The sequence below is a fragment of the Nothoprocta perdicaria genome, unplaced genomic scaffold (assembly GCF_003342845.1).
Source record: "Nothoprocta perdicaria isolate Ctin4 unplaced genomic scaffold, notPer1 scaffold_23, whole genome shotgun sequence".
NCBI classification, from domain to species: Eukaryota; Metazoa; Chordata; class Aves; order Tinamiformes; family Tinamidae; genus Nothoprocta; species Nothoprocta perdicaria.
In genome coordinates, this window is record NW_020455455.1 from 1,803,699 (window position 1) to 1,830,801 (window position 27,103).

General features: G+C 36.6%; 1 protein-coding gene across 1 annotated transcript in view; it reads right to left on the reverse strand.

Moving 5' to 3' along the window:
- Positions 1-516: 516 nt before the first annotated feature.
- ZNF804B (zinc finger protein 804B) overlaps positions 517-27,103 on the reverse strand; it is a 229,230-nt gene continuing 202,643 nt past the window's right edge. Inside the window, exons 3-4 of the mRNA XM_026039444.1 lie at positions 7,005-7,135; positions 517-4,437 (exon numbers count right to left, since the gene is read on the reverse strand). Coding sequence (XP_025895229.1) covers positions 774-4,437; positions 7,005-7,135 — 3,795 coding nt within the window. The 3' untranslated portion in view covers positions 517-773. The remainder of the gene's footprint in view (positions 4,438-7,004; positions 7,136-27,103) is intronic.

Here is a 27,103-nt window from a genome sequence, read left to right on the forward strand (position 1 = left end):
CTAAATATATTTGCACATTCTTCGGGCAAGAGTGTCCCACATACATCTTTTTTGGCAAGAAAGAGATATTGCAGTGCTGGCCAGGGCCCTCTGAGGTTCCAGCCCAGCATTAGCCTTGTTGCAGTCCTGAGTACCTGCATCCCACCTATGATATACGCCACTGTCACAGCCCCAGGAACTCAACAACAAAGAACTTTATCTCTTTTTTTGCCCTCTTATGCCCGCGTGGGAGAGAAAAGTAGTAGTCTGCTTGTACCAGCAAAAAGCTTCTTTACACCAGGAGAATATTTTTGATATGTATTTGTGGCCAGGCTACAAACTATTTACACTGTTTAAGCAACATATAGCAGCTAAAAGGTCACGACAACTGAGATGTTGTTGTCACCTTCTTTTTCCAGTGTAACTCACTACCCACCAGTAATTATGTTCTCCAGTATATTTTGGCCAGGAGTTTGAACCAGGGACTTCTGATGTATATATGTAGAAAAACAAAACAAAACAGCATTTGATGTTTGGTGTTTCAAGCTTGTACTAAATAACTTTAAATTTACTTTAAATTACTAAATTTACTTTAAATGATTAATCACTTTGACATTCTTGGTCCTACTGTGCTTGGGTCCTGCTCCTGATGACAACCATGGATTTCATTTCAGACTGTTCCTCCTAAACCTTTTGCAGGCTGGCAGACTGACATTAGCTGGACCTTGTCTTCTCAGATATGTGATTCAATAATAATTTTTCTTCTTTTTGGAGCCATGATAAAATCATGTGGGCTAGTTTAAAAAGCTAGAAACACCAAAAACTTCTTTTATTGTGGGTAACTGTTGGGTCTGGCTAGAACAAGAATGGTGATGGAGATCTTGCCCTTGGAATAAAGGATGAATTAAGGGATTTGGATGTATAGCAGATGTGGCTGCAGTCAAGTGTGGTGCAAATAAGGCTGGGATATATGCAGCATGTGGTAATGCTTGGAAGCTAAGAGGGGAAGGGTGAAGGGGAGTGGTGGAGACCACATGTAAGGGGTGTCCTGTCAGCAGAGCAGGGTGGGTGGGAATGAAGGCTGGTGCTAAAGGGGAAAGTGATATGGGGGAGAAGTGTGCATGGGAGAGGGGATGGAGGTGTGTGAGGGAGAGGTGGCTGGCATGGGGATGCACTGATGCCGAGACAGCAAAGCGTTGCAGCAGTGTGTGGTGAATGGTGGTGACAGTAGCGTGCTGCTGAACGGGGACAGTGGGAACTGCTGGTGTTGCAGAGAAGGCAGCTGGTCCTGGGGCAGGCAAAACTTTAAGGTGTCTTGCCAGAAGTTGTTTCTGCATATGCTGCTGAGCTTGCAGCTGCAGCAACCTGTATTTATCTATTTCGTCTGGTGAAAATGTTATAGGCTGTTGTGTTAAAGGTGGGGAGGTGGCTTTACTGTACACATCTAGGTCATTTACGGGTTCATCATACTTCTGCATAGCATTGTCACAAAAAGAGTCTGAACTGCCGTCCGCCTGGTTCAAGTCCATGTTTACGTCATGTAGTTCTTCTTTGGTCTCTGTCGAATTAACAACAGAATATCTATTAGAGGGAAAAGCACCAGGGAAATCATTTGGTACTGGGTCACAGCTTTGTATAAAGGGTTGTACTTCGCTAATTAAGAAATTGGATTGTTCCTTTATTGCTGTGTTCCTTTTCATGCTTGGGCTCTGGTAGCCTGTTCCTATTTGAATGATGTCTTTAAAAAGACAACGATCATAATCAGTCCCTGCTGAAAGACCAACATTAGTTATCTCTGAAGCTTCAAAGTTGTTTTTGTTTGCACAGTTTTTCACTGAATTGACTTCATTATGTCCTATATCATTTTTACCAATGTTTAGGACTTTCTCTGGCAAAGGTAGCACTGCTATGTCATCTACCGATGACGAAAACTGAAGCGCAAAATGACTTTGCGAGTGATCCTTTAAGCGTATCCCACAACTGTTTGAAAATCTCTCTGAACTCTGCATTTGTTCCTGGATTTTCTTGCACTGCACTCTTTCTAAAAGCAGCTTGGCTGACAATGACCTTGTTTTTGCCTCCGTGTCTTTTGCTAAGATTTCAGAAGAGCATTTTTTTGACTGACAATTTACATTCAGAGAGTCATAATGTGGAGTTTCATCTTTCTCTAGTTCAGTATTAGAATCTCCTTCTGCATCCTCCTTTTGGTTATTCTCACAGTTGTCTTTTGAGAAGGATTCTGAACTGCTGCCTCTAGATATTCTGCAACTAGATGATCTTTCACTGCTTTGTGAATCCCTCGTGGAAGAGCTTTTGGAAATATAGGAGCTTCTGCTTCTGCTATGCGCTTTGCCAAAATGCCGGTGTCTGTGTCTGCTGTGTTTAGATCTGTCTCTGTGGTGTAAAACTTTATGCCTTGAACACCATTGACATTTAGTTGTGCCCTTCTTTGAACAGTCTTTAGTTTTTTGACCTCTGCTATGGCAAAGGTCTTCATCTGCATCAACAGAATTGAAAATGCAGTTGTGCTTTCTGTGCTTACATTTGTGCCTTTCAACTGCCTTGCTTTTTCTTTTGCAACAAAAAAGGGAATGATTTCTACTATGATTGCTCGATGTGGGACTAGAGGAACTGCTTACGTAGCTACTTGTACTACTGATCGAAGTGTCAGAATAGCTAGAACGTCTGTCAGAGGAGGACTTCCAAGGAGAGGAGAATCTCCAGCATCTTGTAAAACTTCCACATCCTTCATTTTCTGAATACCTGTTGTTCAAGCAGGATTTGAAACTAAGGAAACTTCCACCAGAACCTTTTCCACTCTCACCTACATCTCCATGGCAGTTGGCCAAGTCTTGAATGGAACTGTGATCATTTTGATTTTCATGTTTTTCTTCAGAATAAATCAAATGACATTTTGTAGTTTTAGATTTTTTAATCTGAGACATAAAAGCAGAAAATGAAAGGCTTTCATTTTTAATGCTATGTTTCTTTCTTTCACAGCTATGAAAATGATGCTTTAAAGATCTTCTCAGTGTTGTTGTATGAAGACTTTTTTCTCTCATATCATCCTTCTGGGAGACATCAAGGTAGGCAGGCACTTTGGGTATATTTTCATTCAAATAATCTGAAACATAATTTCGACCATTTTCATTCATTTCTTTCCCTATGTCTGACTCAGCTTTTTGCTTGGCCTTTCTTGGGTTTAGGGAACCTTTCATCTTCTTTGGTTTCAACAACTGATTATCTTGTTCATTTGACATTTGCTTGTGTTTTATTAAACCTGAGGCTTCATTTTCATCTGTACTCTTATTTATAGAGTGCTCTTTACAGCTTTCTTTGCTTGTTTCATGCTGTTTACCATCTCTGTGGTTTAAAGAGAGTCTGAAGTCAAAATATAATGGATTACAGCCATATGAAATGCAGGGCTCAGTTTTTGTAAACAAAAGTAATTCTGTGGGCCACTGCAGAGCAGTGCTGCCGTCTTTGCTCACTACATGAAGAAAAGGCAATGCGTGGGGCTTTACCTCTTCAACCACTGTCTCCCTTGGAAGCATTTCCATCTTCCCGTGCTGAGCTCTGACAAGATCTGCACTCTCCAAAGATCGCTCCCTTTTGACCTCCCCAGGACTATCACGAATGTTGCTGCCGCCAACCTGCTCAGGTGCTCGATGTGCTGGGAGTCCAGGTAACTGCTCAGGCAGGTGGGCATTGCTGTGCTTGTAGATGTTTTGCTGTGTACAAAAATTGCTAGTCTGGCATGAAGGTGAAACAAATGTTTCCAGCAATTGCTCAGACTCATTCAATTTGCTGTCTTGCTCTATTTCTCTAAGTGAACCAGAAAAATCCAAATCTGAAAGCTGAGTTTTGACTTTGGAAAATGAAGGATGAGTACTACCTGTTTCTTCTAATTCTCTATCACTGCCTTTATCATTTTCCTTTAGCATTTTAGGTTTGGTAGCTGTGTATCTTGATGAACCATTATCCAAATCCATATGGTCTTGTGGAATAGGTGGCCCTTTATCCAGGCTCGCTTTTACATCCTCCTCCAAAAGAGTGCCAGGAGCTTGCTTTGTTTTATGGTTGAGGGATTCACTACAATCATTCCCTTCTTCAAAGTTCTCACTGAAGACTGAGGCCGAAGACTCAAGCTTCAAAGGGACTTTTTTAGAGAATGAGAAAGACACTCCGGTTCTTTGAGAAGCACTGACGTTCTCTGGGAACACTCGTGTGACTTGATTTCCAAGCACGTGGAGTCTCTTAGTGGGTGACCGGTGCCTGCTAATGATAAGCTGCTGCTTCTCTACTATGCTTCTGGGGAAACCTTTTTCTTCGCCCACAGCCGTGGTTTGAGAACCAGTCATGAACTTGCCGCCCTTGTATAGGAAAATTTCATCTGACGATTGATGCTTTTCCACAACTAATCTGGGGGCTTTAAGCATTGGTCCACTTCCTGTCATGCTATGGAAAACAAATAGAAAAAGCCTGCTGTATTAATCAAGCAAATATGAGAGGACTCAAGTTTAACAATATCTGTCAGATAAATAAGCACCAGATTTGCTGTTACGAGGGAAACCTAAGGTTTCAAAAGGATTTCTAAAAGTGTGTTTTAGCCTTGCAATGTGGTTTTCTGTAAGAGAGATTGTCTTTCTTTACAGCAAATGATGCAATTTCTAGTCAGCACATGGACGCTTTTTTTTTTCCCCGTTGCGCCCACGTACATGCCCAGTAAACAAAATTGTTTTTCACTCCAAATTAATATCGGTGAGAAACTAGTCTGTGAATATTGTCATTTTTTAGGAGATCAATGCCTTAATGGGACATAGTGGCTTATACAAAATAAGACTTCCATCTAGAGGATCTACAGAATCCAATTCAATAAAAAGCAAATGCACCTTTTCTGCTTACCTCTTGGGGAGAAGAGGGAGTTATGATGTTTAAATAATATATTCTTGCTTTAGTTTTTAATCCTTCTACAGTAAAATGATTTTGTGAAACATTCAAAGAGATATGCCAAGACTATCATCATATATTGCAGGGGGAAATCTGTCAATGGCAACTTCAGTACTCCCATTATCAACCACAGACAGACTTTATCATATTTTCTCTTCCTGAATTTACTTCTGTCAATTACATTTTTTTTTCCCCAAAACTCTCCGATTTGGAACTTGTGGTTTACTTTTCTATGTTTTTCTTTTTAATTCAACCTCTTCTTAGAAGGTCTTAAGGAACAGATGGTAAATCATCTATTTAATGCAACAGATGATTAATTGAGAGTGGAATGACTACCATCATTTCCCATTACAGCTGAGATATATACAACCACTATACATTGTTATTGCAAGTCATATTTTAAATGCGCAATTCACGACTTAAATTGTCTATATTTGCTATTAATGGACTACATATTAGAAAAAAATAAAATAGAAAACATTAGAAAATACTTTAATAGGATATTAATAAATTATAGCTGGCAGATCTGCATTGCAGTTATATACAGACAGGCTAGCATGCTTTATAAATGCCATAAAAATGTATTGATCTCCAGCAGTGGAAATGACATAAAGACTTCCTGGAGTAGGGTCAATTCAGTCTATGTGTCTACATCTGCGTTTCTGAGAATATATTTGCAATTGCCACAGATTTAGCACCAGGAGGTACAAATTTACCACATTTTGTACATAAAGAAGGAATTATCTCTTGCAGAAAATGGAATATGAGGATATTCTTCTCAAAGTCTTCTTGGAATAGCAAAATAAAGCTACTTTTTCCAATTTTTGTGTGAATCAGATTAACAGTAATTTTGTTGTCAAAATGTGTTCGCTTGTTGTAAGGAACTCTATTGGAACCTGAGACACTTTATGCAGAGATGAAAATAGTTGTGTATAGACTTTTTTTTTAGCAAGGTGACTTCCTCTCTTGCCTGCATTATCGGGAATCCCTAAACCAAGTGCAAGGATTTCAGCTGCCTCTGACCCCATCAGTCATAGTGAAGAGGAATAGCAAGAGCTCTCTTTTCTGTGCTCTCAATAAGGGGCTGTAGACTCCTTGCTCTCTGTGAGAGACTCTCTCCGGATTGACTATCACCTTCCTATAGTCACCAACCTTATCAGCCTGAGACCACATCTTCAAGTATGTGGGCATAAACATGTTTTCTCACAGGCAGTTGCATTCCTTTCAATGGATTTGTACAAAAATAGAATTTTAACCATAAAAGTGATACATTAACACTAAACTCTTATATTTCTGCAGATTACTCAAAAGCAATTACACGGACCAAAATTAGTGTATAAGAAACCTTGAATCTTATTGTTTCTAGGGCACTGTAAGCTTCATATGAATTTAAAAGGGTGCCTATTTAGTTATCTTCTTAACCCATTATGGTCATAGATTAACATAAACAATTGGTATGGTGGCAATCTGTTCTACTGAAGCATTTAGTGCCATTAAGCAAAGGAGATTTCTAAAGTGTAAAGCTTTATTAGTGCAAACTTTGTACTTTATCTTGATATTCATCAGTTGAGCTAACAGTATTGGGTAAACTTAACTGAGGTAATCACTTGTTTTTCATTCAGATAATGATAGTTTCATTACAGAGAAACTGTGAGAATAATCTCAGTGTAGAAGAATTAATGAGAATGATTCACAGACTAAGTAAAGAGGTGCTAAAAGGTGTTTTTCCTCTCCCTTTCACTCACTGCAAAGATGGTAAGACAGTTGTACTAATTATTCAGGTCAGTTTTAATAAGAAAAAATGGTGATATAAAATCATTTTCAAACCATTCAGTTCAGAACAGATTAGATTAACTGACTACAGGAAAGAAAAAGACAAACCTTCAAATGCCAAGTAATTAATTCAGGGACTTTCAATTTTATGGTTTGCAGAACAGGAACATTTGAATCTGAGGAAAGCAGGTTACAGTGTAGGCAATCTCTGTATACTATAGAGTGTAGGAGTAAAAGTCTGAAGACTTCTTCTGGGATTTAGGAAAAGGGTGTTAAACATAACATAAATTGAAAATACTTGCCATTCTGACTGCTTCCGTAGCTCTGCAAGCTGGTGGAGCCGCTTGAGTGCTTTTTCCTGTTTCTTCTCATCTTTCCATGACTTTGAAGCCACATTTCGAGCAAATTCCCTTTGTTTTAAATCTTTCAATCTCTGCGCAAAAAGAGCAAAAAGAGAGAGGATTAAATAAAAACATAGCAGATGCACTCCTTCTTACTCAATTTATGTGCTTTTGGTGAAGCTAGTTTGTTATTGGAGGGTAAAAATATGCTTAAAATTCTGTTGTCCTAAGTAGATATTGAAAATGTTATTTTTTGCCTAACAAAACAACGTGATGGGCCCCTTATAGCGGAGATGTGCCCTCATATTTTAGTTAATATATGCCCATATAATTACAATAGCTTATAAGATGCAGATTTTGATACTGAGATGCTCACCCTTTATATATACATTTTTTTTCTGTTGTTTACAAATGCATACATGAAACTAGACTCCATTTAATTCATCAGAAATTTTCTGACTGAACGCACTGATTTGAAATTTACTCCACAGGGATATATTGGAATGAAACTGAGCTTGTGCATGTGCAATAGATTTTATAAACCTCAATATTTGTGGATGTATACTTGAAGGTGTATGTGATATACTTGTATGTCTGTGTTAGTTTTGTGGGTTTTCAAGACTGCAGTTATTATTCAAGGGAGAAAACTAATGTCTGAAATATTTCATCAGAAAATTTTTTTATGGTTATGTTCACAAATTTTCTGGATCACCTCATATGTCTGTAGGTCAGATAATTCCTGCTGGAGAAAGCAAACTTTGCAGTTATTACATTCTTTATTACATGGTTTTGTGCTCCTGATAACATAAAGGAAAGTAAAAAAAAGAAAACACAGAACAAAAAGCATCAAAAACATCTTCTGAAAAGTCTTGCCCCTATCCTGGCCTTGAGTTAACTGTGTGCTTTGGGACCTAGATGATCCTAAAATGAGATCTTATGACCCAGGATCACTTTGCAGCTCCTAGCTCAGGTCCATGTTTCCATGCTCTAGCCCCCACACCCCACCTCCCTTAGCAGAATACTCCCTTCGAACACTGTCAGTGCTCGGCTTTTCATGGGAAGGGAGGGTGGTAAGCCAGTTGCAGGGTGTTTAGTTAGTTCCCCAAACTGCACAGCTTTGAGAACAAGACTGAGACGTTCATCTACTGGTCCTTCAGTTTGCAGGTCACTTCAGGCACTTCTGTGAACACTAAACTGTAGTACCCACGTTGAGAAATGCCAAACTTTACATGGAACCTAGAGAGTTACTTTTTGCAAGTTTTTATCTTGAAAAAAAGGCACTTATATCAGCCTTTTTTAAGCTGCTACTGAGCTACAAACAGCTATGCTTGCCTCTTTGACCACCAGTAAGCACCCGAAGAATGATATCCAAAGCAATGCCTTCATCTCACACTGTTGTTTCCCTAGAGCATGGGTGAAAGCACAACCCATGAGCAGGATAAATTGCAGGCTGACCCAGCAATATAGCAGAGAAGTATCACTTTGTGTTGCTTGGGCCTCTTGTGCGCCTGTGTGCTTCTGAAAACACTGCTGATAGACTCGTAATTTCAGGGCAGACAAGCCACCAGGTACACAGATACAGTCTGTCTGTGTCTGCACAGAGCTCTGGGCAACATGAATCTATGTTTGAGAAGGGCTGAAGGCAGAGTGTCCTTGGCTAACAGGTATGAGAGAGAAACTGAGTGCCTAGGGGAGGACGACTTTCTGGAGAAAGATCTGATGACAGTAAACAAACTTGGAGAAACTGCTGTTCAGCAGAGATGGTACCTTCTATTTTCTCCAGCTAAAATTAGAGAAATATAAAGTTATCCAGCTACTGGTGATGCCATAATACTACAGTGTAGCATGGAGATATCCTGGTACACAGGCTTCTTCTGGGAAGAACAGACCGTGCATGGTCCTTGGATATGCTCTGCAATAAGCACTGGGAAACTGACAGTGGATTTCTCCCATCATAGTCACTTCTGACCTCTTTCATACATGTTTTGAAAAACATGATTGGAATCTTAAAAAAAAATCTCATAAATATTCATGAAAAAGCATAAATATGGGGAGACTCAACCTTATGAACCCTGAGACAGCTGCTTCTAGGTGCTGATCTGGAGATATTTAGGATTGCCCTACCTAGGAATCAGCCACTCAAGGAGGCTGAGGTGATCATGACTGTCCTGACCACTCAGCATAGATTGCCCAAGTGGCAGAGAAGGCCAGAACCCTGCTCTCTGGGGCCTCTTGAGAGTTTAACTCCATTCCTCAGGAATTTTTAAAATCTGTCAAATCTGCACATTTCTCTGGAACATTTCTATCAGATCTGACATCCCATGCTTCTCTCAACAAGAACTGAAACAGAATATCTGCAAAGTCCTCTTTAAAGCTCTTTGATTTTTAGTTCCTTAAGAACTAAACTAAACTAAACTAAAGGAGAAGTATGATCATTACACCAGCTTTTCCCTGTCCCCCTGAATCTTCTCCTTCACTGTCCACTTGCCAGGCCTGTTACATGGTGATGTGACCTCCATTCTTCCCACCATTTCTAATTCCCTGCAATTTACAAGAAAAACGGGTGAAATATAAGACTTACTTTTTGGTCTACAAAAGAAAATGCTTCTTTTTTTTTTTTTTTTAATAATACGGCTGAAACTTTAGAATGAATCAGAATCTCTGCAGAACAAACCTACATTCTTCTGCCATCTAAGAAATATTCACAAGAGCATAAAGATATTTAAAAGATAAAGATCCTTCCCTCCATGGAAAATATAGGTAGCCTTATTAACGTGTTCCACTTGAAGAAAGGGCAAAGAAACACACTTGAGAAATGTCCTTTAGTGCCGTTTGCTATGTTTTAGTTGTCACCGTGAACTGTTCGGTATCACACATAAGGCATTCATGAGGAAAAACAGAAACAGTTTCTACCTGTCAAGGAAACAAAGAGCAATGTGAAAGCTGGTGCTGTGGAGCGCGGTACTGCAAAGCAAGTACCATTTCACTTCTTTGACAGTTAGGATGATAATCAACAAAGCAAATGGACCAACACTAAGAATAGGACTCCGCGCCGCACTTTTTTTTGCTCTCTAATGGTATACAGCATGTGTCAAGGAAGTGGGGAAAAGAATACGGAAAATAGAGGCACAGCTGAGAAGCCATCAACGGGGATGAAATCCAAGCAATCAGCAGCATCCACTGCTGGAGCAGAAGAAGGGTCTCTTCCAGCACATCCCCTCATCAAAACAAGAAAACTGTGCCGCCAGAGCTCCAGTTATGACTCTTAATGAAATTTGTCAGCGCTGCTGGTTAGACAACAGGGCTGCACACTGAACCTGCAAAGCTGCAGGTTTCCTCACCAATAATCTCCGTGAGGCTCCTGACAGGCACATAGATATTTTGGAGAGGTGGCGCACAACAGCCTGAAGCTGAGCAGGTACCAGCAGGAGAAACTTACACCCAGCAGGTGTGCTGGAAAATTAACATAGCTTTACATGGGCAATTGCATTTCTCATGTAATTAGGTGCTTAACTGGGCATCCAGATATAGGCATTTGTAATAAATTATGATTTATTTAATAGAAATCTTGTGTTTTGTCCTTCACCTGCTACAAATATCATTGTCATGCAATTATAGTTCATTTTTAGAGTCATGTTCTATTCTTTTTCCAGACATTTTTTCTTCTACGTGTCTGTGCAGAGTCTGCCATATCCCACCCTTTTTATATAAACACCCACAGAGAGTATTAAATGATAACAAAGTAATATTTTGTATTATCATAAACTAGACTTATATAATCATATTTAAGTGGTGTTGACTCCTCTAAGACCCACTCAAAACCCATTGAATCTGTTCTTTTTCTCCTGAACTCCGGATGAGTCATCAGGACATCCAAATGACCCGATGCAATTGTGAAGATGGAATAGAGCCTGATTTAGAGGAAATAAAGCCCAAGTAAAACGGCAAAAATTCTACCAAACAGAAGTATTACTTTGAGCCAGATCTTTGGATGGATCCCAAATTATAGCAGTGAGATTAGATTTTCTGTTATAGTAAATCTTTTGTATAGTCGGTGATTCAAACGATTCTCAGCTCTGTGAAGATCTAAGCATCAAATTAGGTGGTCTTCAGCTCACTCAGCTGCCTGTGGCTACTTCATTGCTACCGTGGTTGTTTAGCAAACCTTTCTCCACTATGCACGAAGCACCAATAGCCAGATACCTCTCATTTAATAATTTCTATTCATTCTTAATGTGCATGTGTGTGTATGTGTAATGTTTTGCTGTGGCCAGCACTGAATCTTCACTAGTCTATAGGTACCTTCAGAATACTGACTGGTAGCTGCCTTTGCAGCAGCAGAACAACTTTTCAGAAGCTTTCTAGAGTTATGATCCTAATTTCTAATCTCCCTATGCAGATGTTAATTTCTCTGGTCCAGCATTCATCTGACACAATGCAGGTATCTATAGTAGTTGCTTAGACTTTTTCACAACTATTCAAGAGAAATAAGCACTTTTAGGTACCTAATCACCTCTTCTTGAAACAAATGTTTAAATAGAACCAACGGAGTTTTAAGACATAAATATATATATCTTTTTTTTTCTTTTGGCTATAGAAGATATTGAGAATGAATAGATATAGACCATTTTTCTTCATGCATTTAAACTGAGAGATGAAACGAGGGCTATCATAAGCACTACATCATAAGTACAACAGATAATATTCATGTATATATACCCCATAAAAGAACATATTGTATTAGTGTATATTGGCACATGTATTAGAGAAAGTGGAGGAAGACATCAGAGCATTTCCTAAACAATTGACAAGGATACAGAGATGAGCCTTCAGAATCTGCATTTCAGAATGATTCATTTGATAGAGGATATACCTAAAAAGGTAAAAGAGTATGCTGACAGTACCGAGTAAAATTTATGAGCAGAGTCCTGAATGAATCAGCAGAGAGATGTGTGTTCCTCACACACTTCTAACTTCTTTTTGTGGCCATTCCCTGCCTGATTTCCCATCCATCATTCTCCAATGGGTCTCTGGCTTCAGGAAATATTTTTCTGCATGGCTTTCTCACTCTCTCTCTCTCTCTCTCTCTCTCTCTCTCTCTCTCAATTTGAGGGCCAGTGGCAATACAGACCGGAAGAAAAGGGCTACTTCTGTTTTTGAGCATTTTGCCAGGGAACATATCTGGCTCATTAAACATATCTACCTCGGGTTCTGACAGAGCTGTACTTCAGATGCTGGGACAAATAAATGTCGCTGTAAATGATATACTGAGAAGCAAATTCTCTTCTCGCTCACAGTTGTGTAACTACGTTGATGTAAATAGAAGGCAGCTTTGAAAAGAATTTAAAATTCTACCCAACAAGCCAGAAGAGAGCAGGCCAGCATGAATTAAGTGACTTTTTTTTTTCAGTAACATTCAGAATTCTTTTCAAAATATCATGCACACACTCAGTGTGTCCTCAGAAACATTCAGCTTGTCATTATGAATTGCAGCCCCAGATAAACATGTGATAAATGACTATGCCTTCAGTCAGCATTAGGCAGATGTGGCTTGCCATATGCATAGACCCTTGCCTGAATTTAAATGCATCAACTATTGTGTTTGAGTTATCTGATTGGCTGTAATGATTGATTTTTCATCTTCTGAAAAGTTTCTTAATTCACTTGTAAATAAATTCCCCATAGAATGATTAAATACTGCAAAAAAGGGGGGGCATGATTTTCAATATTTATTTACCTTCCTCTGACCCTAAATATAAGAATACAATGGAACCAGTTACATTATTTGGAATATGACTTCACACTGCAAACAATCAAATGAGGATGATAAAGTCATTAGAGAACATAATTAAGACTCTAGTCTGAAGATTACAGTATTACCTGTCTAGGTGGAAGCAGGGAAACAGCAATGAAGGAATCTGCTTTTACTATGGCAACTGAAATTCTAAAAATAAATTGGAAAGGCTATTATATACAGAAACTAAGCATGAGACATGAAACAAAAATTAGCTGATAAGTTTTCATTTATTTTACTCATAAGTAGCTACAGATCACTGACAGTGACCATTTTTTAAGAAGATAGTATTATAGTCAACTTAATAGGTTGGATATTGCTAGTAGGAGTGAATGGGAAGATAGAAAATATGTTTACAAAACTGAGTTAGGGGGCTAGATGACAGTAGAAGTGGGAAAAAAAAAATTCAGACCTGGCCTGCAGAATCCATATTAGTGACTGAGATGATGATCACTGATCCAACTGGAAGGATAAGTTACAGATGGCTGTTGGGAGGGCTTGTTTGCTTGTGTTTTCTCAGAAATTCCTCCTTCATCTTTATAGAAAGAATATCTAATCTAGTGCAATAGGTCTTGATGTCAAAAAGCAGTAAGATTTGCTACTGCTTGCGTGTCTTTTCTGTGTAAGCTTTTCTGTCTCTCTGTGGTGGTCTTCAAAAATCTCCTACTCCCTCAAAGAGGTGAATGAGAATGACCTTGTGAACAGGAGAAAAGATAAAACTATGTCTTGAGGTTGATGGAAATCTCCATTCCATACGGATATATACCTCAAAGATACCCGAAGAACTATTTTATCAAATAGAAGGGTGCAGACGCCTCAGAAGTATTTCTGGTGCCTTTGATGATATTGCTGTAGAGACAGCCATGACAATACAAGGACATGAAAATGCCCAGTGGAGAAATTTGAGAAGGGACAGTGGAGAGGAATCACGCAGCTCTGCTTGTGATTTCTTTAAAAAAATGCTTTGAATACACATCTGTGAAATCTGATTAAAATAAAGACTCCATGCTTACTTCAAAGACAATGATCTATATGCTTACAGTCAACCAAAAAGCTACTATGCTCCTCATGGGAATTAAGCCATAAAACTCTGAGTCATACCTACTGAATTGGTTTGTTTTGCTTTTTTAGTCACAAAGCCTACTAATTAGAAGAAAGTTCAGTCATTAAAGGGTTGAAGAACTTAATATGAAATCAATTTCTTTATAGCAAAGAATTTTATTTGTAAATTACAATTTTAAAATTGTAAAAAAATCTAATTGATTTGCTTAATCTAAAGATCAAACCTGACTATTGGATGAATAAGATAATATTTATGTGGACTAGGTCAAGCCTCAGACTAGGTCTCAGTCTCTCTCTTGTGCTATATTTGTGCTCCTAGTTCTGAGATGTAGAGATATGACTAGAAATGATACCATTAAGGTAGTTTATCTGATTTTTTTTTTCAAACAGATGTCTGCTTAACTCATTCTCAAAAAAGTGAAGTCAGGAGAATGCACTCTCTAGGTGGTCATCTCCAGTGTTTCACTACCTTTGTAATGAAGAAGATATCCTTACTGCTCAAACAGATTTACAGTTGTTCTTGCTAAATAAATTGATTTCATCCACAACTGATCTCATCCACTCCCCAGTGTATGAGTTTGGACTAAAGACTTTCACAGTATATTTGCACAATTTGTGAAGGCTGAAGCCCCACGTAAAGTTAAAGTAGCAAGATTTCATGGAGACTATTTCTATATAGAGAGCAGATAGAACAAACATTTTGTGGCAACAATTCACTCATTTTATAGCCCGAGTTATCTGTGGATTCAACATATGCTTCGCTTGACCACCCAAATTTGTATCAGTTCCAATGAATTTATGGTCATCTGCTCCAACAACTGGAATGGTGTACTGTAGAATTTGATTTATTATCTTAAATGTCAACTTGGAAAAATATATTTTACTTAGTAAAAGCAACATATTTGAATGATAAGAAACTTGGGGGAGGAACTGTGTCTTCACTTGGAGGGTATATATTACCTGACTCCTTGTGGTCACTGACTACGACTTAGCTGTACTGCACGCAATATGTGTATCCTGAAAACTAACATCTTATACTTTACATTTATTTTTCCTTCTCTTGTAAGCAGATTAAGGAGAAGAAAGTAGCATTACAGATCCACTGCAAGAGTTACTCCTTGCAAAATGCTCAGTACTTCTTTMAATATAATTTAAAAAATGCTTAAGACTTCTCCACATCTTTTGAAGTCTGTCTCACCATCAATAGTCAGACTTTGTTTTTCTCTGCTCCAATTGTAGCAGATGAAGTACAAAATAAGCTTCATTTTAGGTAAAAGAGCAAGAGTATGCACTATTCAAGAATCCTAAGGGTGAGTCCAAACCCTCACCTTAAACTTTCTTTTACATGGTTGACAGACTTTCGAAGTAACAAAAAAATAAGTTGGCATATCTTAAATGACTACCTTCTACCATAAAAGCATTCTACCTTGTAGCATAGATCTCCTGCTCACCTTAAACAGATGTCTTTGCCATGTTGTCAATTTACAGATAAATAAATGAAGGCAAAGAGAAATGGAATGACTTAGTGAGAAGAACAAGGGGAAACCTGCACATATAGATACGCATTTATTTAGCACATCTTACTCTTTATAGAACTATTCACATAAAAAGAAAGATGCCACACATCTGAGTCAAGTCTAAATTAAAATTTTCTTATTTTTCAGTCTATTCTTGACAACTATGGTAATGATGAGATAACTATGATAAAGCATGAAAGAATAAATCTATAATAAAGCATCGTGCTCCTCCTAAAGCATAGGTTTACATAAAAAGAAGCTGAATCTGCAGGTCACTACACAGTGACTTTGAAGTGCTATACTAGAAAACAATTGTATCAATAAAAAGAGTCATTTTAATGTGCACTTGAGATAAAAATAACAGCACTGATAGGAACCTTTCACCACACTTCAGATGAAAATAAATTGGTCAGGGAAAACACTGAAAAATGATGTGTACACAAAGGATATTGAAAACAACTACAAGCAGAAGCCTTATTAAATGTCTCAAGGAATTAAAATACTGCTTTTGCTAGTGGGATATAATAGCTATCAGAAAAAAAAATACTGCTTTTACTAGTCAGACGTAATAGCTATTAGAAAAAAATAAATGCTTCTTAACTTTTTTTATTCAGTCAAAAAAATGTTTCTTTTATTAGGTTAAAATGGATAGTTTTGGAGAAGAGTAGGGGTGTTAAAAGTAACCAGGAATTGGGCTACAAAATGGCTGCTCTAGGGAAAGGAGTATTAATAAACAGCATCGTCTGTAGTTCTTGCCAATAAAAAGGCCACAAAGGACCACTGAAATCATCTTATCCGAACTCGCTATAACACAAGGGGGATGTCCTGATTTGCTATCTCAGAACAGAGGAATTGATGACTAAGTTATGGTGACAAGATCTATTTTATGCAAACTACATTCAGTGAAATTAATTATATTAACATACTTGAATACTTTATGGAGTCCTGTATCAGTCATTCAAGTGTTTTTCTGGCATTAATGTCAGGATGACAGATTTCCTTGTTTATTGGCTTTGAGTACTAGCACAACCTTATCTAGCTTCTACCTCCATGAAATTTCTTCTATCACAATCCCATGCAACTTCTTCTATCACAATGAGGAAAATCTACCATGATTGGGAGAATTTATGGGCATGACTTTCCTAATAGATGTTAGTTACTTGGACCTGCAGACTACCTCATCAAGCTTTGCCCCAAATATAGAGAAGAAATAGGTAGTGAAAAGCCTTTTTTTACATCACTCCTGACAAGAAACTCATTTCTATTTGAATCAGAAGATTCTTTATGTCTTCAATATACTTTCAGAAACCTTCTTCTTGCCCTAACCTCTGATGCCTACAAATTTTCCTTATGCTTGTTTTACTTCTTCCATCAGATATTTCCAATTTTTAGTTTCTGATTTATGAACACTACCATCCATTTTTCCATTCTGTCTTTTATCATAAATTTAAGCCCCAAAGAATTGACTTTCCTTCTAAACAAGATCAACTCTTTATACCCCGTTTGGTCTTTCTCAGATAGGGAATTTGGGTTCTAAAATCATCTACCAGAAGCTCTTTAAAATTTCCTATGTATTTCCGACATTTTTTTCCAGTTGAATCCTTTCACTTGTAGATCTGGCTTATTTACATTTATGAAACTGCCATCTTTAAAGAATTGCAGGTTGTAGGGAGGGACTTATGCCATTTGCATTTATTAAATACAATCAAATCCTATTGATTTTTTTCTCTAAATTTCCTGTGTCTATGTTGATCACCATTACGCTAATAATATTTGTTAAAAATCAGCTTTTTAGAGCTCCATAGTGTGGATGAGCCCAAACACATTAGTATGAAGTATTTTTATTTCATGCTAGACAGAAGGCAGGCCCACAGAGGGAGCAAATCAAGTGGATAATCTGTTAATTTTAATCTCCAAAAGCATGGGATTGAGGTAGCAGTTTATGTTCCAGTCCTTGCTTCATTTACAGCAGATGATGAGCAGATGTCCCATTTTTCCCAGGGTAATTCAGTCCTGCAATATCCTGGCTTAGCCTGTTGATCATCTGAGACAGTGTTCTGGGAACACATCTCAGTAAATTATAATGACTAAAAATTGTTAGTATAATGTCATTTATTCTTTTATTTAGTATTTTTCCATATTTCTCTCATGTAATTATTAAATCCATCATCCTTTGATTTTTGTGTCCTTTCTTCTGCTACTTGCCTTATCCATCTTGCTCTCCCGTTCAGCAGCATTTTCCTCTGAAATAACAAAACCGTTAAGGTGCTTTCTAAGCAAATTCAATGTGTCACAGAAAAAGATGACCAAACTCTGCAGCATGAATGATGCCTTGATTTACCAGTTTATAAGGCAACAATATTTTGGTCTATCTAGCATTCCTTTTATTGCCACTTGCTTAAAATATCATTTATTTGCAATTTGTTATTTCTATTTGGTCCCCTTGAACATGTTACTGATTTTCTTGTAGCCCTGAGTGCCTGAGGCTTTACTAAGACAGGGAACAAAAAGCAAGCCCAGGGTCCAGATATGTGGTTAGCTCACCAGCGAGCAACATATCACTGAGCTGTAGCTTGACACCCTTCAAGTGTGATTCCATAATTTAAAGTTAATTTGTTGCTATCCTAGGAACAGTTCCCTGGAAAGAGACTGAAAATGAGCTTGATACACTTTTATGAGAGCAATCCCAAAGCACTTCTCTTCTCCCTTTGCTTGCTGTGGAGCTATAGAAGGCAATATATTAAATGTTCTCCCTCGATGTCTCCCTTTACCCATACCCCAGGCTGTCTGTCTTTGTATTCACTCTTACATCAAGTAATACTGTAAACATATGTCTAGTTTTTCATTTAGACATGAAAACTTTTTAATATTATAAAGCTGATCTGTCACTCACTGCTTCTGAAATATTTTGTGTCGCTACTCAAATTCTTTGCCTGTCACTTGATGTAAACACTCTTTTAAGCAAGCTTTATTCAATTATTGACTCCCAGGAAATTTTTGTTTCTGTAAAATTTGAAGGTGATCTTTTATTTATATGGTAGCTTCCCATTCTAGTAATTTATGCTTTTCTACAGCCCTGAATTTGAATTATTTATTGTAAAATAGATTGTGAGTTTATGTCCTCAAGTAGAACAACAGGTTTTTTTTTAAATGGGGACAATCACAACATGGTGATAGTGACTTTATATTCTTCAGAACAGTGAGGCAGAGTGATCTTGTAAGTTTTTCTGGAGACAAGGAGGAGAAGAGTAACAGAATCATATCATTCATTCTCTGAAAAAAAAACATGTTGGTTTTTCAAGGTATTATTAGTTCATCTTTTTAAAAAGACTTTGTACAGTTTAATGAGCTCTCTTTAGAAATAACAGAAAAATATTATAGTAGTTATATTGTACACTCCTCTTTTACACTCTGCCATTGGATTTATTAGGCTATAACTTGCTGGATTGCAGGTATGTGGGTCCAATTTATGAATCTTCACTTGGTTTATTAGCCAAGCATAGGGCTATTGTGTTGCACATCAAGGATTAAGCTATGTCAAATTTCAAAATGCTAAAGGAAAACAGAATGTATCTTGGGCTATTTTTAGAGCTATAATTGCCTGAATGAAATATACTTGGTGCAACCTGGGCTCAAATGATACAGAAGTGACTGCAGAACTTAGAAAAGATGGACATTAGAAGCTCTCAAGAACACTGATTTTTCCTTTAAAGAAGAAAAGTAGATTACATTGAATATTCTGGGTTCCCTGAAAATTGTATGGTATTATGGCCTATCTTTTTTTCAGTAGTTTTTACAAACATATGTTAAGTGTGTGATTTAATAAATTATATTATTTTACCCGTAAACATGATATTACTTTATCCAATAATTTCTCTATCACCATGAGTTGATAATCTTACACTACCTAATTCAATCAGATCCTGATCTAAAACTGGAGATCTCAGGCAGGTTCAAAACATAAGCAGTACGCTATACTGTTTTTGTTGGTTAAGATTTATTACCTTGCAGAGTAGCACAGATCCTTAGTGGAGAGTATAAATACAGTGGACTTTTAAAACTACTATTTGAAAATGTCTACTTTAATGGAAGCAGAGCTAAGACTCCTCCAATAAGCCAATATATGAAAATAGGTAGACAGAATTTAATTATAAGTAGAAAGCTGACATGGGAGTTACACATTTTATCATTAGTACCTCTACACTTTACACATCTGTTTAAAGGATTAGAAGTTCTGCTTTGTAGGAAATTTTGACATTTGGATTTTTTTTGTTTGTTATTCCTGGGAAAAATAAATATTGGAAATTTACCGAGAAATAAAAATTTCCCTTGGAATAAATAAATCTAAATAGCAAAGAATCATAAAGCCTTAGAGAAATAATTATCATCCTGCTGTTTTCTGTCTTAAGAGTAACAAATGTAATATGTCCATATGTTGCAATTAACATTTTAAAATATTTTTAAAATACATGCTGAAACAAAGCATTTCAATCTTTATGAAGTATTTCAGCCTGGCTGAAATCATATCATGGGAACCCTTCCCCTAAAAAATGCTGCTGAATTCCACATTTCTACAAAATGTTCTGCATTGAAAAAAATATTTCCTAGTAGAAAAACTATTTGGTTGTCAGTTTTTGGTTCATAAGACATTCAAATTTTACTGTTCCATCACCTGTAATATATTTGTTTGGCATGACAGGAATATCATTTACATTTTTCTAGAAATTCCCTTGCAATTTAGCCTGAGAAASTGCTTAAGGAGTCCTCATCTTTTTTAATGACTCCTGATGGAGTCTAATTATTATGAAATTGCTAAAGCAGTGAAATGAAAATTAGTCGGGGTTACCTTCTTCATTTTTCCCTTGGAGACATGTTAAAAGGTGTTAATTAATGCTTTTAACTAGGTATGGATAATAAATGACTAATCCCATCATATTCATTCTGGTGCACAGATATGTTTCTGTTTTGCTTTTAAATATTTGTTTGTGCTATAAATACTCCTTAAAGACCTTAAAGGTACAGTATGCATTTCCTTAAACACAAATGTAGTTGATGAGCATGACTTTACAGCTCCACAGGAATCAATTATGCAGCTACATCCCTCCAAGTTAATTGCTGCGTGGAAGGTTCAGGTGGTCAAAAATGAACAGAAATATAACAGATACAGATTCCAGAGAGATGTTTTAGGGGCAGCTATACCTTTGTGCATGCCAGTGGGATTAGAAGAACTATTCTCTTTCCAGATAACGGAAAGATAAGGGAACAATGATGAAGAGTATTGGAGAAGTCAACATGAGAATAAGATTTTCTATTCACATTTAAGGGTAGAGCATTTTGCTAGTAAAGTATCCAGTACTTCCTAAAGCTGACTGTGGCAGGAAACCAGGTAAGAACAAAATAAGACTTGTTGAATATAACCTTAAAATGACACCAATTATTCCAAATCTAGTGGTTTCAGTAAAAAGTGTGCAAATTATGTATCCCATAGAGAAGACTACCTAATGTTTGCTTGTCTTCTGAATCTTGGGACACAGACTATGTTTGTAGTTATGTCTTCAGCCTTGCACAATTCTTATTAGTGCAGGTTATTAGTTGCTTTTGGGAGAGGTAATATCTAACAGAGAAGTAGTTAGAAGACATCCTATGTAGCTCTGTTGCTTTTGTCCTTATTACTGACATTTAAAAAAGGAGAGTCTTCTGAATACAGAAATTGAAAAAATACAGCAAAATACAAAATAATTAATCTTACGCATTAAATAAAAGATATACAACTACATAATGATTGCTGTAGAGGTTAATCAAAAACAAGAATGATGATCAAAATATAAATATTTCGATTCTTATCCCACTTATTTAAGTAATATCTTACATACTGCATATATTAGCATTTCCTAATGGAGAACCAGAGGAAAATGTTGATTTTGATCACTTTTATCACTTTTTACTCCTGTAAAAAAGGAGTAAAAATGTTGTTTCATTTTATTAGAATGGAATGCTTCATAAAGTTTTGTTTCAAAATTTATTTAATTTATATTATAATTACCAGAAAACACAAGTCATAATTGAATTAAGTTGTTTTTGAGAATTTTCTTGTTTGAAATGGAAGCAAAACTTGAAACAGTGGAAAATTTGTTCGGACACAGATGTGGAGTTTCAAACATATTTACTACATATTTACTGTCAAAATCTGATTAGCTAAGATTATGATTCATCCTGCTCTAGGTGGGGAAATATTAAGCAAAAATCAAATCTCAAAATGATATTTTTATGTTGAATTTCATATTGGTGACTGTTTAGTCTGGGATTTGGCATGTTTTGTTTTGTTTTTTACAAACCTAACCCTTCAGATTCCTTCCTTATTTGAATAAACATTCATTACACTGAATTTGTTACATTGCATCAACCCTTCCTCCTACTTGAAGAATTAGTTATAAAACTTTGGTAATTAAAATGTGTACCCTCGGAGAAGAATGAAAAGGACAATAATGCAAGCAATTGACATATTGTAAAGAATCTCCTCTAATAGCCATTCTGGTTATTGCTATGTCTTAAATGCCAAAAATTGATAATTCACTTCCATAATTTGTTATATAACGAAATACTTAAGAAATACCATACAGTCAGTGGACCATCGTTAACAACTATGAAATTAAGGGTCTCATGGGTTTTTTTCCAATTTAAAGAGGGTTAAATTGCTAATTTACATGTTAATTAGCATTCATTCTAAAGACTGCCAAATGTAATTCCGTAGCATCTAGCATTTAACAATTTAGCTTATCGAGACATTACATTATTTGCAAGAGGTTTTTTTAAGTACTAGTGATTATAAAGGAAGTTCATTATTCTAAGCAACACGCAATTTTACAAGGGGAAATGCTGCTAATTTATTTGCGTTACCAATGAGTAACAAGAAAACAACAAAAAAAAAACACTCACAGGGCAGCAGGTGCAGGAGTTCTTAATATGGCCCAATGACCTGCATGGATTTATAAGTTTAAAGAAAAGAATTGTTTATGGTGACATTTCTCCAGAATTTGCTGCCTCAAGTCATGCCCACTCACCAGGCAGTGCTCGCTGGTATTTGATAACGTTGCTTCTGCTACTCTGCAACTACTGGAGTACATGCACTTGCTATAACATGCAGCTGAAACATCTCTAACATAGCTATAAATACAGCTATAAATACAGCCCTTCGCTCATAACATTTAAGAAAATATTGTACGGTATTACAAACTGTATATTCATTTTAAGATCACTTTGAACTGGCAGAATAAATGCTTGTTTAACACAGCGATGCCATAGAATTATCATATTATATGTTATGTGCTGCTCCTTTGCTTAAGTGCTGTATGGCTTTATGTCACCTCTAGTTACATCTGCTTCTAGGATGTGACACGACCCGATTGCTTCAGTGCATCACAGCTTCAGTATTTAAAAGGTGCTGGATTGCAGGTACTTTGAAACACAGCAGATGTGGTGTAAGGAAGCTTTAAGAAAGGCAGGATTTAACTAATTCTAAGTAAGTGAAATAAGTGTTTGAGACAGGAAAATTGACTAGTTTTGCCTTATACTATCCATCAGTAGTAACAGATGGAAATGCACATAAGACAGTCTTATTCACTTTGTTTCTTTTCAGATCCCTGTGATTTTAGACACCATACAAGTCATCAATATATAAAACAACATTTTTGTGCTACTATAATACATGAGAATTTGGTTGTTTTATTTTTTAACAGATTAGCTCTCAAAACACCCTCTAATTTTCATATATCTGGTTGATTCACTCAGTTCTTCAGCTTTAAGTGCTTCTGTGTCTATGACTGACCTGAGAAGCTGTTTCTCCCTCCTTACTGTCTCCTGCACCTTCCCATTCCTGATAGTCTCTCCCACATACAGAGAACGCTCCAGGTTCTTCCTATTGTACCTCCTATATCTTCTTGTTTTCTTCCTCTTCTCACATACAACTTTCAATTTTGTCTACTAATTTCATAGTGATACTTCTATGCCCTTTTGTTCTTGACCTTTCTTTCTCTCTGTCCACTACACCCATGCCCCTAATTACTCCCCAGACTCACTTCTTCCTATCCTCCAAGTTCACCTTCATTTCATATMATCAGTTCTTCTGCATCATCCCCTGACTAAATCCTTTCTTGTATATGGTCTATTTTCTACACTAAGTCGGAGAACTCAGAAAACAACAAGCAACCCTATAATTAAAAAATGTACCAAAAAAAAAAGCATAAACCTATCAAATCAAGTTGACCAAACAATGTTAGTCTTGCTGTCCTGTCATTCCTTTATGTTCATCTTTCCAATTATATTATTTTTTTCTGTAATTTATTGAAGCTGGTGGCCCAGAAAGAAAATTTCAACCCAAACCCTGAAAGCAACCAAAACCTGCATCTTAAAACGCAGTGATGGAGATGTTAATTATAGGCATCCCTGCCAGTTCTGTATCTAACAGTCTGACCCACAGGAAAATCTAGTCTGTAATCAAAATTGAGTATAAAAAGGAAGCACAAAAAGAGTTGTTTCACAAGAACAAATGCTGAAAGAATGAGAGGAAAGTTTTAAATGAATTATGTCCATGTGAAGAAATGGAAAATCCCAAAGGCTTGGACCTGCCTGCTCTTTCAGTACAGTTGCATTAGGAAGAAAAGTTGTATTTTGCAAGGAGGAGGAAAAACACACTAATATGAGAAGAGCCAGATAAAGTGACCAAACACTAGTCACACCAGCAACAAAGGGAACAGCAAAATGATAAAAAATTAAGAAAGTGTAAAACTGTAACAGAAATTACAGGATGTAATAAGGCGTAAGTAACAACAGGAAAATTATTGGTCTCAGAATCAACAAARGAACAGCGTATCTTTAAAGCAACAAGATACAGAAACGATAGGACAGACTATAGAAATGAATTCTTTGCTTTCAGCTTTGTTTTTCACATGAAAGAAAACAAGATTGATCCCAGAAATGTAAAGAGCATACTGTTTCTAAGGGAAGAAAAAAAATCTACTTTAAAGGAAAGGGCAAGCAAAAAATGAATCAGTATATGTATGGTAGAATAATGAAGAAAATCACAGTTAAAGAAACCAGAAACCCTTCTGTATCAAAAAACAATATTGAAGATAAAATATAGCTGAAGATGAAGAAGAATCTGACAAAGCGTATGCATTCACTGCTGATCATTACAAAGAATTCTCTAACAGTGACATTTAAAACATTAATTGGAAATAGATTTGTCTAATGCTGAATATGATTTTGTATTTCACTGAAATTGAAAAATAATTTGTGAGGAAATCTGAGAATCTTTTAAAGGTACTAACAGTATACCATAGACTCTGTTGTTCTGCTACAACATCAGATTTTTACCAGAACTATGGTTTTACCTTTCTTACAAGAAATGTGAAGAATGTGAAAATGTTCTAAAAAAAAAGTGTGTCTCTTAATAAGTATCTAAGATATTTTTTCCAGGTTTACAGGAAGGAAATGCCAGTGGCTGCAGACAGAACAGCCACTTTAACCTTGCCCATGTGAGAACACAAGGAGAACAGTGGATGCACCTATATCTTGAGGGGAAAGCAAAGACTACAGGAGCATGCCTACTCACAGAGCTTTATGATGGGATAGCTCTTTCCATTTATTATTTAATAGCTAAATAAATGATACTTTATCCAGAAGAAAATTTCTTGATGCTACTTCATTCTCCTTCGCTCCCAGATCCAAAAGTGGAATCTCTTGGGTATTGCCAAACCAGGTTACTTTCCTCCAAATTAAAACTAATTAGTTAATTAGAAAGTTGTTCCCAAAGGTATTAACAAACAATAAACATGCAGCTATTGAGAACAAAAAAAAAGGAACTAAATAACAACAACAGATGAATAYAGATGAACAGAAAAAAATCTCATTTTAGATTTTAGAATACTCATACTAAATACTCATTTTAGAAGTTATCTCTGTTTTCTTACCTGTGTATTTTCCAGGTGTTAGATATAATACTAGCTAAAATATAAGTATATTTGATAGCTTTGATGTTTAACAGTAACTAAACCTCTGTCTGGATTAGAGTTTAAATCCACAGGTATCACAGAAGCTTAATGGCAAGTGCTCACAGCTTGCCATTACCACACCAAATCAGACTTTCATGCAAAAAAAGTGCCCAAGTGGTAGCATTCACAGGTATAAAGACTACAATACTGGTACTTATATGTAAATAAAAGCTGAAAGTTTTATGCATACACTTAAAAGTACTACATATTTTACGAACACTAAAATTCAGGTATTTTTTCATATGCAAGAATATGATATATTGAACTGCATCTCTAAGTTTTGACAATGCAAAATACCTGTTTTGTCATCAGAAACCCCAAGATGGCAATACAGTCTAGTTTTTCTTAGCTGCTTATTTCCATTATAATTATTATCRTTATTATTATACTGCAGTATATGGAACAGATTTGTGATTTTCTTCTTTGCTGACATCTAAGGGTCTTGCTGACTGCTAAGGATTATTTCTACAAAAATGGAAAGCTCCAACTACGCCCACAATAAGTGAATGGATGAATGATATGAATTACCTGGAGGTATTAAAAGATTCCGTTTAATAACATTAATCAAACAGACATCTCTGCCCAAATTTGGTTTCCTTTTATTTATGCAAGTGACTTAGCAATCCTGTTAAAAGCTCTGTCCTCCCATATTATTTTCAGCTTTGCATGTAATGGAGTATCCATTCACATGTATTATCTTTTCAGGCAGCAGTCTATATTGATTATCTACATGCTAATCATTTTTTGAACAAAATCACACCAGGACTCTTATCCCTTCTAGTGTTCAGAGATTTTCTATAGGGTAATTGCTTAAAATGCAGTCAACATTTTTTTTTCCTGCAAAAAGCACTGAGAACAGCTGGCAGAAAGCATCATTCACCTTGACACCTGATAAGAGATACAATGGGTTATCAAATGTGCTGCTATCCATGACTGTTACTCAGGTTTTTATAAAAAGTCATAGATTTCATAGCAAAGGAAGAAAAAAAAAAGGGAGGAGAGGAAGAAAACTAGCAGATTACCAGACTATTAACTGGTATGTGCTGGGCTAGTGAGACATGCAGGCCCGTGGCTATGCAATGATGACAGGTCCAGGGGCCTAGAATGCCTGTTCTCAGTGAAGTCACCTGCTGTCCCAGCCCCAATCCCRTAATAGTATTAACTAATTATTGTAGACTTAACACAGGGAGCCTGTGTAAAGCTGGATGGGAAGGAAAACTTCTCCTCAGAGGTGGCAGGTTCAATTTACCCAGATTTTCACTGAGATAAATCTATCCCCAAGAAGAGTTAATATCACTGAAAAATGATTATAGAGTAGGGCAGCGGGAAAAGTGTTGGCAACATTAATTAAGACTAACGCTGTCAAGACAACCAAAGAAATAAGAGGTGCTTAATAGTGAATCAAAATTACTTAATGGAACATAAATGTATTAAAACCCTCCAGGGGCATTTTAGTGTCAGACGATAATAAAGATATAGGCACAGATGATCTTAAATCCACCTCACTAAGTGGGACACGTGTCTTTGTGAACAGGGTAGTCAGCCTGCAAAGAAGAGAGTTATAGAGAYAGATTAGTCTGCAAAACGTGGCTCAAGTCAGGATTTCTCCAGCGGTGCATGCAATTTGGGCAGTGCGCA